At 37.0% G+C, this 15338-nt stretch overlaps 1 protein-coding gene across 11 annotated transcripts in view; it reads right to left on the bottom strand.

Annotated features, from left to right (window-relative positions):
- LOC135222709 (uncharacterized) overlaps positions 1-15338 on the bottom strand; it is a 50662-nt gene that overhangs the window by 28528 nt on the left and 6796 nt on the right. For 5 of the 11 annotated variants that reach the window (XM_064260895.1, XM_064260902.1, XM_064260896.1 and 2 more), the window contains exon 2: positions 7898-8135. The exons of 2 other annotated variants lie outside the window; for them this stretch is intronic. In XM_064260895.1, coding sequence (XP_064116965.1) covers positions 7898-7988 — 91 coding nt within the window. In that variant the 5' untranslated portion in view covers positions 7989-8135. Of the gene's footprint in view, positions 1-2975; positions 3074-5531; positions 5553-7897; positions 8136-11200; positions 11220-15338 lie in introns of those variants that run through there. 4 more of the 11 variants (XM_064260899.1, XM_064260906.1, XM_064260901.1 and 1 more) reach the window with 4 other exon arrangements.

Here is a 15338-nt window from a genome sequence, read left to right as displayed (position 1 = left end):
ATGCCGCATAATCTCAGATCTCCTTACAACATCCCGCAAGACTTGTGCATTCTGCTGTAAAAGGGTTATTGAACCAAAAGAATACTCAAAAAGCTGAGAGAGAGAGAGAGAGAGAGAGAGAGAGAGAGAGAGAGAGAGATTCTTCAGTCTGCCACAAGGACTTCGGGGGAATGTCAGTTGCCAAAATAATTGTGTAACGAACGAACAATCACTAATGCCAGTATCGCAATCACATTTAAAGAGGAATTAGTCATTTAAAAACCGGAAATACAATGAAATTATTGGGTGCATATTAAGAAATTTAGAGACTGACATCATCCTATATAAGTATATATGAGCGAAAATCACAGGAAAATAACAGCCAGATCCAGTTCTTGTGGTTTTCGCTTATACTACATCGCGTGCATCTCCTGTGATTTTTAGTAATATAGTATATATATATATATATATATCTATATATATATATATATATATATATATATATATATATATATATAAATATTCACTGTGTTGATCCAAAATTCGTTACTGTTACATTTCATTACCGGTTATACATATTTCTACATACTTCATCATCAAACGACCTAATAGCCAAGTAGCGTAATAACCACTTTCTTAAAAAAATCACGAGAATCACTGGCATTTCAACTCTGGTAGTTCACCAAACAATACTGAACACTGCTTGTATTAATATAGCACGAATATGGAATGAATATATGTTGCATGAATATAAAATCAATATGTATATATATATATGATATATATATATATATATATATATATGATATATATTATATATATATAGCCTTCAGGCCAAAGGCCAAGAGCTGGGACCTTAAAGGTTCAGTGTTTAAACAGAAATTTTAAGTAGAACTATCATGAAGGTGTTAACAGACGGAAAACCTGGCAGTTGTGCTTTGAATAAATTTTTGGAGGGTGGAAAGTAAGATGGAAGAGAATATGAAGGAAGGTACAGTAAAAGGATTAATAGGGTTGCAGCTAAAGGCCGAATGGAACTGCAAAAACCTCAAGTAATGTCTACAGTGCACCGAATGTGGTGCACTAAAGGCACTAACCCCACTACGGGAGACGGCTTGTAGTAAAAATATTGCTTTAGAAACCAGATATCAAAACCACTAATACAGCGCTGAAAATCTCTGTATCATGTTTAAATTAACATTGAAAAATATAATTGTAAATTTTTAGTTTACTCTTATAATTTGGCGCCCATGTGATTCATGATAACTGGGTTTCTTCTACAAAATAACCCAAGAAAGTGCGAAAAAAATGTCTTGGCACAAACTCCGCCTACAGATCGATAGTACTAGCAAGGTTGCTAGGATGTCTGTCGCTTAAGTCTGTTACTGCTGGCCTGCAGACGCAAAACAATGTCACCACGAAATGCCAATAATTACGAATAAAGAAAGTCGTCTGCATCTACAGGCCAGACTTCCGTGACAGTCTTTCCCGCCTAAATAATGCAAAAGAACGACGCCACAACCCGTCACCCTCCCCATCATGTCTTCCGGTCGCCAGGCAGGCGAAACCTTCTTGCATCACTGTGACTCAAAAATCGAACGCCACAAATAACGCGGGGAGGATCAATGAAAGACCGAGGATTAAGATGGGGAAGTTATATCGGATTGTACTTAACGCCCTCTCAACAACATTGCACGGCATAAAATCTCGTTTATTAAATGTCAATGCCATAGATTCTATGCAGAAATACATCCCCAAAACTTGTGCATATGAGAGAGAGAGAGAGAGAGAGAGAGAGAGAGACTCCTCAAACAGAGTAATGCACTGTCTTTCAAATCTGGAGTGAAAGGATGTTTGACGACCGTGTTTCCTGATGAGGGTCTGCATAAACACAAATATCGAATCTGCCGTATAAACCTTTCGGATTGGCTCTAATAAGACTCGAATTACTGCTGAAAGAATTTAGAAATGTTTTAGCGTTGCCCTTTTGTCTAACGATCATAATTATCTGTTAGATCTCCAAAGTTTTTACAACCAACGCCGTGAATTACATTTTTCGAAAACAGCTCCAAATACATTGAAAGCTTGCATCTGTCTGTAATGTTACGATGCCGACCTTGAACATGGGATTCATTTCTTGAAGTACTTTTTAAAAGTTCACACCTACCATTTCTAGGAATTCTAATTCGTTTACTTCCCATACAATCTATATCTTGAGAACTGCCTAAACTATCTTCACCCCTTCACACGCACAACTCACACACAAAACTATACTTGGCAAGGATCAACAATATCTTTCACGTTAATGGAGAAAAATATATAAACAGCGAGCTTACAGTGGTAGGCAAAATCTGTTTAAATATTATATATTTACGTGAATATAATAGGATCCCAGCTTCATAGTTTACTACCATTCATCGATTCCTTTGAATGACAGACAGCACTACAAATATTGTAAACAAATCCAATATGACACATTAGATATGAACATTTCCCTTTAGAATGTATTTGACAAAACGATAGTCAGCGATGAGTCTCAAACGACCATCTACACATTTTTGGTCACAATTCACGATTTCTCTAACAGGTAGTAACGATAGGGAACAAGGTTACGTCGCTGCCAATACATATTTCCGACGTTGCCAGGCGCAGGTTCCCTTTTCTTTACACACTCATTACTACTTTTATAAGAAATGCCACTCAAAACGAACGACATCATGCACTAGATAAACTCTTCTTGTGATTCGGACACCTTTGAACACTTCTATATCGACTCCCCAACAAATAGCCAAGTGACAGCTTTTCAAGAGTCGAGGCCGATGATTGCATTTCCAAAAACAACACATTCTCATCTTGCCTGACCACGCCCACTTTCAAGCCGTGTCGTCGCTACACATCAAAGCCACTGGTGACACAAGCATTCATAAAAGCATTCAACACATCAAAATGTCATATACGTAAGGGCACAGCACAATAACAGACGTGTAGCAGCTTACAGTACAACCATCACTATGTCTGACGCCACACTACTCGTGCCGCGGCGGCGAGGGGGAAGTTCTTAGGGCCTGATGCATCGTACAACACGCACACACGAACTCACACACACCACCTCCTCCAACACCAACCTCCTCCTACTCCCCCAACACAGACTTCTCTCGAAACCCGTGCAAGCCTTTTTTTTTATCCTTGAAACCCGTGATCCTCTTGACTTTTGCATTCCCCCACTGTTTATCTTCATTCATTCTGTCCTGATTACTCATATCGAATTTTATGTGCTTCCAAATGTTGATGTTTATAAAATGTCTTCCTGACTTAGAACGTATTTAGCAATGTCGCTCGACCAGAGGCTAAGAAAAGATCACGGTCTAGAACCGAGGAACCTTGCGAACTGATGCGGGGGAATGTTGCCAAAGGATAGTATCCTTCTTGGTCAAGATCGGTTACTCGCATACTCCCTTTTCAAACTGAACTCCACGTTATATAATTACGAACCAGACATACCATAGGATATTGGACAAAGGGATGCGTGACCTTGAACATAACCCGTAGAAAAGCTACAGACTGTGTTACCATGGTGAGGACGAGCATTTATGCATCTTTTTATACGGGTTGGGAGTAGCTAACCTTTCAGTTGGCATTCCCATTAAAATCCCTTGTGTTGATTTTAGTATTTGTTTACAATTATGGAAGGGATGCTGTGCACATACAGTGTTCACTGCTGCCCACTCAGCTTCGCTGACTATCCCATTCACAAGTTTAATTCTGAGAGATCATATTCTATAGCACACATGCACCGAAATCAATATGATCTGTTTCTATATTTATCAGGCTGTAATTATATTTTAGAAAACGGAAACCAAGCTAGTATTATTTGTTCATAAACTGCTCCAAAATCTTTGCTACAAGAAAATCTTTTACGATGTAAGCTGCTGATGTCCCGGAGGCTTCAATGTACAAGTTACGCTGTTGCCCAGAATTTTCTAAAAGACTTCCGTCGGTTCCTCGAAGTATAAGACAAATAAATAAAAAAAGTCAAAAAGTAAAAATCAGTACCGTACCAGAAGTTCGAAAAAGCTTTATAAGTGATAATGCACACATATACGAAACTTCACAAGGAATTTGAGCTTCGGGAAAACAAAGTCACACTCAAGGGTAAAAGTAATACAAACAAACTCAAGTTGCAACGCAAACATTTCTCTAGAATACGTACTTTTGATGACTTTCAATACTGCTGTTATCTATCCTTGTCAGAGAGTGAGTTTTGTCTTTCTACTTCATGTTGGAAAAAAAAAGACAAAGAGAAAATACCTGTATTCTTAAATGTTAGTGGCATAACCTTGCAAGAAGGAAAAAAAAATCAAATTTCACTTGAATTTCCTGTACTGTGAATAACTGCCTGCTCTTGCAAATTGTAAGACACTTCCAGTCTGGGAAAAGTACCTTATTAGATACGTCATGACATTTACACGTACCACCTCAAATCTAATATGCTTCGAATTAGACCATTATACATAACAGAAACTCATTAATTTACTACCGGTCATCCAGCCCTTGGGAACTGTTCGTCTGAAATCAAAAAAGTTAATTTCAACTAAAATGGGTCTGTTAATCTTGTTTGAACGTCATCCATCCATTTTACAATATTTCCATTTTTATTTTTCCTCCCATGCATCTGTTGAGGTTCAGTAATGGCCATCTCGTAAAAAAAAAACCATGTAAAAAATCATATTTATTTTTTATTTTTCATAATAACCAGTTCTGTAGACTGTCAGGGCATTTAGCTAATCCTGCAGTTAACCTTCGTATAAAAAGAAATCGACCTGAAAGAAATTATTTTATCTCATTTCTTCAGACCGCTAGACCTAGATATGACAACGATGCTGTACTTAGATGTTTAGATGGCAGCCCTATAACAACAATAATAATAATAATAATAATAATAATAATAATAATAATAATAATAATAATAATAATAATAATAATAATAATAACAAGAATAATAATAAAGTTACGTATTCCTCATCCAAATCAACACAAACTGATATTTCAGCGGCTTTATAGAAACTTGATCATAAAGGGTATATATATATATATATAATATATATATATATATATATATATATATATATATAAACTAGATTCCTCGTATGTTTCGATTTTCTTGTCTAAATTGCGTCTTTTGGAAATCCCAATCTTTTCGAGTAACTATTTTCACGGTCTGGCCGCACTGCAAGCGCTATGAAAGCATTCCATCACGTAGAACACGAACACATACCCAGCAGGATTATATATATATAATATATATATATATATATATATATATATATATATATATTATTAATATTATATATACATATAGAGGAAGTTATACAACACAAAAAGAAATATCACATGCATTGATGCACAATGACAAACAATAATACCCTCCTTGGTTCACACCGAAGATAACCTGTTTCCCTTCAACAAACCACTCCAATAATGCACACTTACATGACGTATCCTTAGACCCAACCAAAATGCCTAAAAAGGATGTTATAACATTTCCACGATACCTTTTAATTAAACCAACCACACCACCTACACACAAGTTCGTTATCCACTACCAGTAGTACTAGACTGATCTGAAGTTCTGAACAGCCTGACGGCCAAGTCGACTTTTCTCATGAGGATGACGGTACGGCTTTTAATGCCATAAGATCGAAAATCCGGAACGGATGTCACGAGCGGGCGACCTTACCAGTAGTCTCAGTTACCATGATAATTCCTTGGTTTTTATTGGTCGGGTTCCCAGACCAAATGCCTCAGACGTTCGCCAGGAGGAAACACAAGGCTCCGACCTTCAGCGGTTTCCTTTTTGCAAAGTGACAGACCTCAGGTGAGGGGGGAGGATAATGAGCGGGGATGAAGGCGAACCTATGGTTATCTCGGTAGAAGTCAATTATATACGTTACCTATGGTTGAATTATCATGCAACCCGCAATTGTGTTTTTGTCACTTGTTGAGGGTAAGTTTACTTGAACGATTTGATAAATGTATTATAAATAAATGATCAAAGTTACGTCATTTATTTGTTTGTATGGTGCTTTTACGTTGGATGGAACCAGTGGTTATTCAGCAAGGGGACCAACGGCTTTACGTGACTTCCGAACCACGTCGAGAGTTAATTTCTATCACCAGAAATACACATCTCTCGCTCCTCAATGGAATGGCCGAGAATCGAACCCGCGACCACCGAGGTGGGACGCAAACACCATACCAACCACGAAAGCCTCATTAAATAGTTTAAATCTGAGTTTTAAGAAAATATTCTTTGGGGTTTCAACATGCCCTATCTTCTAACGACATGGAAGACGAATATCCAAACCAAAGACAAAATAGAAATCAGATACAAAAAATCAATCATTACAGAGAATCTAACTTTATTCTCAGTCAGCCCTAAATCCACAGCTAGTACCATCGGCGTTAATGGTATAAGTCTAAGCATGGAAAACACAAGTTAAACAACTTAAGACATTTTCCTATATTTTCATAATATTGCCAGAACATTCAGTTGTTACATCACACGAGTCAAGAACAAATAAATAAAATGAAAGAATTTGGCAGAAAGTGAGACAGGATTATAGACGAAATTATAAAAGTATTGCGTCGTCATATCAAAGCTAGACTATATACGAGTTGACAAAACCTTTAACTTGGCTACTATGGCGGCGAATCTCATAGACCTATAGCCAACAATTAAATGTGATCACTAACAGTAAATAATGAATGTTTCTGGTATTGCTGCAGTGTAGGTGTCACTAATAATAATCATTATTATTCAAAAAATGCTGCAGATGATATTTATAATAATGAGAATGAGAAAAATTATAAGACGCTTAAGAATTCTTACTTTTTAAGGGGAATTTCGGGTAAATTAGACTCCTTTTACACCAATGAAAATTAAAGTTAATAAATATATCCATTTGATTCGGTAGCGTAATAATTAATCAATATACAAATAAATAAATAACAACTTTTTCTGTTCACAATTCCTTCGAATGCATCATGGGGTTATACGACATTTTCATTCAATTATGTCGCTGGTACCTGTCTCACAATGATGCTCAATGATAAGAGAAAAAAATAAAAAAATGAGTTCGTTCTACACTTCCTTCATAGACGAGTTACTGAAACTAATTCTTCCCTGAAAACTAATGTTATCATGTTAAATATAATAAACTTTGTAGTCTCACATATACATACAAATATATGTATATATGTTATACACATATTATAGATATAAGTATATATACATATATAATGAGACTACACCATATAAAAGCGGTTTATGGCATCACTGAGCACATTTGACCCAAATGTGGCACCAAGTAGCCATCGATCGCGTCGTCTTCAACGTTCAACACGAACCGTTTGTTTATCCAGCGACATAACTGAAAGAAAAATTACGACCTCTCTATTTCTCGATACCAGTCTTTAAATTTACTTACGGGTAGGTATTCTTTATTTCACTTAACTTAAGCATGGCCGAGTATCTTGTTTCTCCGTCAAGCTTAAAAATTCCACTTATAACATTTTTCTTCGTTAATTCTGTATATATTCAGGTTACTTACCCTAACCTTACCAATATATACTCACCTAAAACATAATATTACAGAGTAAAATAAGCAGTTACTCGTATATTCTTCACTGTTTACTTCTAGTTTCCTCTCAGACTGAATCATTGCTAAATTAGTAACCATTACTTAAAAAATCACCAAAAGTTGCATATAAAAGATAAAATTACACAATAAAAAATTTTAAAAACAAGGGCAACTAACTGTGAACACCAAATATCAAATACTGGTTATCTCCGGCATCCACCTTAATAAATCCGTAAAAATACAAACTTATTATAACATGAGAACAATGCATATTTTACCTTCATCCTCTTCCGGCTTCAAATAAGTTTCGGCCAACTCGGTGACGTGCGCTTCGACAGTTTCCTTGATACCCATTAATTTCGCGAACATTTTGGCAGGATTTTATTTTGGCGGACTGTGGCCAGAGGTCTCTCATTCATTAATATAACAGTCTATGGCACTGTGAGGGATATCTGCATGGGAGATCCCGTTTGTCAGCACTTATACACAAGAATGTTTAACCTGTTTTCTGTCAACCTTATAGATGAAATCAAAGAAAACGCATAACGTTACCACCATAAACAATTAAGTCACTGAGAGATGTTTCCGCCGCCACGTGAAATAATACTATATTTCCCGTAGGCCTATGCACCACGACCTACAGTCACAGAGGTCGATTTTGAAAATGATCGTTTCCCATAACCCGAATTTAAAAGTAATTATTTGTATAGCAAGAATTTTCCTTTCTCCTACTTCAAAGTTTCAGTACATTAAAATATTAATTCACATATTTTCTTTATATATCATATTCTACGATTTTTTTTTCAGTTTCAATAAATGATTTTTCACTGCGGAATACTATTACTGAAAAATTCACAAGAGTAAATACGACCACGGAAGTTCATAATATAAAATAAAATAAAATAAAATAAAAATCTAGCATTAAATCCGTAATTATAAACACTTTACCACCTGTATATCCAAGACTGTTACCCACACAGATAAACAAACAAATTTATGACAACTGAAAAAAATAACCATGCAGGATTAAGGATGGGAGTTACTGATCAATTTCATTCTTTCAAATATAAAGCCACTGAGAGAGAGAGAGAGAGAGAGAGAGAGAGAGAGAGAGAGAGAGTAGGGGGGGGGGGGGTGTTAATCCATTACCATGAGTAATTCCGAACAAGATATTTCACCATTGTCATCAATATTACAGGCACTGTTATAGGCTCTCACAACTCAAAAATGAAGGTGTGAGAGAGAGAGAGAGAGAGAGAGAGAGAGAGAGAGAGAGAGAGAGCGTTATGGGCATTCTGGAAAAATTGTGTAACTTTGAATCATCACTGTTTACCGATATAACACAAAATTTCACGCCTCGAGACATTTCAATAAATGTCATAAGCTGTACTGGATTCTTTCGCAGCCCCAAAAATAACGGCAATCAAACGAAACTGTAGGCTAACCGTTCTCGGCAAAATCTTGTACCACATGCCTCATATTTGATATAGGCCTAAGTGGTGGCTTCACAGCCGAGCAAAGGGACTGGCTAGCCTCGGCTAATCAAAGTCTCATCACGTTTCGGATAATGCACTGAATCTAGTTTTAGAGACATTATTTACCAAAACAGGGATCCGGGTAAACTCTTGGATTCCCAATGCAACTCAGACAAAAAATTGCGCTGCTCAAGTGGGTGCCAACGGTTATAAAATCAGTGCCAGTTAAAATAAATCTGTCTGAAATTTACGCACCAATTTAAATGAATTTGTTAGTTTATGTACTAGTTAACAAAAAATATATACGTTTAGTGGCCTGCTAAAATTCATACAATTGGTGTACCTTGGTCTGACGGGTGTTACAGAAAGGCAAACAGTTGCTTCCCAATAAATTAGACGTATAGAGTGCTCCGCATGGTAGTGTTCTGAGACCTTCATTGAGTTTAGTGCTTCGCTGCCATGACTGTTGCTATGACAGTAAGACAGGCCTAGCAAAATATACTAATTATGAAACCATTAGTGATTATTCATGCTCCACATACCTAAAACGCAATAACTGCAAGTTTTAATAGCGACATGCAGTACGAGGCTAATAATTAAATTTCAATATTCATAGATTATCGAATCTTGTGCCATAAATTCATGATTCACCGGGCTCCTTTACTTCAATACGGAACTGCTCTTTTCGTCCTTTGGGGCCTGTCGAGTTAGTTGTGCTATTTGTCGCGTTGAGTAAGGGCATCCTTATTCTATTGATGTGGCACAGTGTCATCTTGCGAAGTACCAGAGGCATTTTATACACTCTACAGTATACCTTGAAACTGTAAAATAGTCCTCCTGGCAGTGGTACTGCAGATTCTCCAAGGTTAGTAGAGGGAATGTATAGTGTGACCTTGAAGTTACACACACACACACACACACACACACACACACACACACACACACACAACACACATATATAATATATATATATATATATATATCATATATATATTTCAGTTGTATTCCACATACGAAAATGAAAATGGTATGTCTCAGAAAATGCCCAACTGTTTCGTCCTCCAATGGACCTCCAAGAAGAGGTCCATTGGAGAACGAACTCGTTGGGCATTTTCTGAGACATACCATTTTCATTTTCGTATGTGGAATACTAGATGGTTATATATAAATATAAAATATGAGTATATTTGATATATATATATATATAAATATATATATATATAATATATATATATATCCTAATTTTATTCTGTGGAAGCTTGCAAGGCAAAGTAAAAGCCTATCACGGAAACCATTCACATTATAAATAACAACAACATTAATAAAAGCGTCACATGAGGGAGACCTCTAAACCCCTGAAAAGAATATTGAATCTCTGCTCCACCAGATTCTTGAGTAAATTTTTTTATCCTCAACACAATGATATAACCTTATTACACACTTTACTAAGATGGTTAATAGGTCTGTGAAGTTCACGACACAACACGATATAATCTTTGATGCAACTTTCCTTTCTACATAATAAATATGTGCATCCATACATTTTTTTCGTGTCTGTATCAACGACGAATCCAAGTAATAAACTCCACATTTACACTATGTGATCCAACCACTCGTGCTACTGAGAAAAGTGCTTTGTGTATGGATCCTGCTTTGTGCCTCAGTCTGAGTTTCGGGGGGGGTTACGTAACGTCCCTAGGGTTCGACCACCACCCGCTAGGGGTTCGACTTGCAGTCTCGACCCTCTCTATTGTATCAACGTCCCATCTCACAACTGATAGTATGCGTAGAATACACTATAGTATATATATACACACAACACACTACAGTAGTCTTAGGATGAGACGAACTTCTGTGCATCAAAATACACATTAAACCTCTTAATCAGTGTAACAATGGTTCGAGTCATAACAGTAGCCTTTTTATAACCATCGTTCGTTTAACTAGTACGGTCATTTTTCCTTTTCAGCGCTGGGTAGTTTTTCAAATTCGCTTCCCCAGCCCTGGGCAGGATAAGAATGGGCTAGCAGCCTGTCCCGTAAGCCTTCTCTGAACATCTAATATAATCCTTAAAACCACAACAGAATAGACACCACAAACCAATACCTATAGTATGTTTCTCAAGCGTGGCCTTGTTCACAGCTGAAGCTCTTAGCCTAACTGAGGCACCGTGTCGACAAGTGTTTGGCATATATAGTCCGCAAGTGTTTCTGTCCACCAGCGATGATGACTCACGTCCGGCCGCTGTTTTCTTTCCATTATCTCCCGTTAATTGCCGAAACAACACAACTCTTTAGGAAATTAGACTCCAAAGATTTACGAAAAGGAAGCGACTGGTTTTCCTATTGTCGAATTTCGATTGAATTGTACGGGTGCCTTTCTTCGATCCACGGAAAATTGCGTTGTCTATTGCTATCATTTTTGCGTCATACCGAACGGTGTTGTGTAATTAATTGCCGGTCAAGCTTGAAAAAAAAAAGTTCCCCGGTTTCTCCAAATTTGACAAATCACGAGGTTCATTAGGAAAAATATATCGATGAGGCTGTTCTCCATTCCAGTCCATACGATTATACTTAACCATCCCTAGCTGTTAATATTAATACTTTATATCAAATTTAATAGAAAAAATACCTCTCAAATACAAAAACTTATATAAAATTTCCAAAATAATACCTGTGTCAAATTTAGAAAATAATGCCTGACATTAAATAAAAAAACTGATATCAAATTACATATCAATTTTATAATACCGACATGAAATTTGAACAAATCTGATATCAAAATTCAATATAAAAAAAGATCTGATATCAAATTCAATATAAAAAAAGATCTGATATCAAATTAAACAGATAAAATATCTGATATCAAATCCATCATAAAAAAGTTATATCTCATATCAAATTCAACATAAAAAATTATATCTGATATCAATTCAATATAAAATAATTATATCTGATATCAAATTCAACATAAAAAATAATATCTTGTAAAATTCACAATAAAAAATAATATCTTGTAAAATTCACAATAAAAAAATATATCTGATAACAAATTCAACATACGAAATAATATCAGTTGTAAATATTCACAATAAAAAATATCAGATATAAAATTCAACAGAAAATTCATGAGGTTCGTTCTTCAAAAAAGAAAAAAATCTACCTACAGATAAATCCAAGACCTTGTGTCGTACACGGATATCTCAGCAGAAACCTTTGTTCATCAAGCATGAGTAGCGAAATTTTTATTCTTAAAAGACAGGAAAAAACTGCTTTTCCTCGATCCTTCATATCATGAAGCAATAACGGTCAGTGGTCTGAAAAACGGAAAAAAACCTACTTTTTCTGTGGGGAAAAAAATGGGAACTCTTTAATATCACGGTCAAGGAACTCGGGCTTAAAAAAATCTGTCACTTCCTGGTCAGAGTATATACAAGTCAGAATAAATGATCTAGTCAGCCGTAACATACTTCCGTTATGAACCCGGTACTATAGTGAATAGCTCCATCGAGTACAGCGCTCACGCCGTGCGCGTAACTTGATGATCTCAGCTAAAGGTCAAATAGGAATACTAGTTCTTTTTGTCCCTTTTCCAAACCAGTGACCGTCGCATTCGATGGCCTTGCAAAATACACCTGGACAACTTAGTGAAAGTTGAAGGTCACTGTTACAACTACCAAGACATCTGAAATGGAATATAGAATTTTGGCCAAAGGCCAAGCGCTGGGGCGTACGAGGTTATTCAGCGCTAAAAGGAAACTTGAGAGTAGAAAGTTCTGAAAGGTGTAACAGGAGGAAAACCTCTCATCTGCACTATGAAACAACTGTTAGGAGAGGGTGGAAAGCAGGTGGAAGAAAGAGAATACGAATAGAGGTATAGTAAAAAGAAAGAAAGGGGGGTTGCAGCTAGGGTGCCCAAGGGACGCCGCAAAGAACTTAGTATTGCCTCCAGTGCACCGCATGGGGTCCACTGACGGCACTAACCCCCTAAGGGAACAGACATTTGGCATCCTCTGCTGTCAGATGTGTTAATAAATGTGCCTTTTCTTACTTTCATGGGATGTCCCTTTACCTATTCAGCAGACGCCTGAACACGACATAGAATCTCACTGTCTTAAGTACCAGAAGCAGCAAGCAAAGAAACCCAATTATTATATGAAGTTCTAGTAATAATACCACAAGTTTACACGCACATCTCATTCCCTGTGGCAAAAAAGACACAAAGCACCAAAAGACTTTACCTACGAAGGGATTCAGTAAGACAGCACATTAAGGCCTACAAAGCAAATGAACAAGATAGTTTCCATGGTAACAAATCTCTTGAGATTTCTATCAAAATCCACCAAAGACTATCTGAAGAGTAGACTTAATTTGCATCAAAATACGTAGAACCTTTCATCGCTAGGTGCAAGGTGTGACAGGCCCAGTTACTAAAATAAAGAAAGAAAGAAAAAAGTGATTATAGGAACCAGGAAAACACAGAAATCGTTGGGAATTCCTCAGCTGCTATGAAATTGAGTAAAAGGAAATTGGCTAATGGCCCGCTCGCGCTGGCGATTCTATCAGCGTCCAAGGTGTGTGAGGCCGTCGCTTGGAAGGTGCCACGTAGTAGCGTAAATCGGACAACAATTGTGTGTGGTCAAAATACATAATCACATCACCGTGATGTTGGAGAGGGCATACACATACGTTGGTGGGTAGGAGCCATAATGACCCTGTGGTAATGCTTTTGACAGATATTGTGGAGAAACGTTGGTTGGCAGGAACCATATGAGCCTATGATCATGCTATTGACAGATATTGTGGGGAGAGCGAGGGGAAAATATTATGGGATCAGTGTTGAACTATAATTCCAAACCACGCGTCATTGTGTAACTTTTCCCCCCTTAAAATAAATCAAAAGACATATGCATAAAGCAGCAGAATTAAATTGAGAAAGACCGCTACACGCCAACATCGTAAGGATTACTAAACGACCCAATCACGATTAAAACTGAAAATAAGAAGGCGAAAATAAACCTTGATAGCATAGGAAGTCCCAGTTGGTTACATAACAGTTATAGTATAACCTATACCCAATACTCCACCTCATAACATCATTCATTTCCTATCTTCCTCAAACACGGCTAGTTTGTTTGTTTGTATGGTGTGTCTACGTTGCATGGAACCAGTGGTTATTCAGCAACGGGACCAACGGCTTGACGTGACTTCCGAACCACGTTCGAGATTCGTGAACTTCCAACACCAGAAATACACATCTCTGACTCTTCAATGAAATGCCAGAGAATCGAACTCGCGGCCACGGGGGTGACAGGCCAAGACCATACCGATCACGCCACTGAGGCGCTTCAAACACAGCTAGTGAACATTATAGCTTTGCAATCGCCTTTTGAAATAGGTTTTCTTTATCTCTTCCACTCGGGCGAAGCAAGACTGATGTCAATTTAAGCACTCGCGCCACGACGTTGATTAAACTCCCGAGCTCCAAGATTGCGACACCTGGGTACAGCTTCCGCAGGTGTGTCGACCATCGAGGGTTAGACAGTTGACTGTGTAATTGCGTCAGAAGTTAAGAAGGTGGCTCTCATCTTGGGTGAACATGCTCTTTGAATGATAGGATTCCGTACTTTTTAACGCAAAAACTATATCTGACACCGGAGATATGTGTAATAGTAGAAATGTAATGTATACACACAAATATATATATATATAGATATATATATATATACTATATAATATATATATATATATATATATGTATACATTATGTATATTATATATATTATATATAGTATATAGATATGGACAGAGAGAGAGAGAGAGAGAGAGAGAGAGAGAGAGAGAGAGAAGAGAGAGGTGTCCCGAAACTCTCATACTACAGTCATATTTGAAAGCATGAGTATATTAACATATAACATAGTATATAAATACACGTAGTAAGAGAATATATATACGTATACAGCAAACAACGTGTTTAGCTTACTTGAATAACAACAAATAAACAAAAACATTCATCATGAATATACTTAAGTGTGTCCCTCGACAAATGCACTTGCAAGAAGTGTAGCCAGAACCTACACAGAGAATACCTCGGATAGCATTACCATCACTCAAAATGTCAAAGGTCTCTCATACAAGCACAAATGAGCGTATACATCCTCAGGCGAGACTAAACTATTCCATAGTGGAAATATTAATATACTAACAAACTTCACGAGGAGGAAGACATCGTTGCTGAGTTACAG

This window comes from Macrobrachium nipponense, chromosome 8 (genome assembly GCF_015104395.2).
Source record: "Macrobrachium nipponense isolate FS-2020 chromosome 8, ASM1510439v2, whole genome shotgun sequence".
In the NCBI taxonomy this organism is placed as follows: Eukaryota; Metazoa; Arthropoda; class Malacostraca; order Decapoda; family Palaemonidae; genus Macrobrachium; species Macrobrachium nipponense.
The sequence above is the reverse complement of the archived record's forward strand: the minus strand, read 5'-3'. Positions and strand labels throughout refer to the sequence as shown.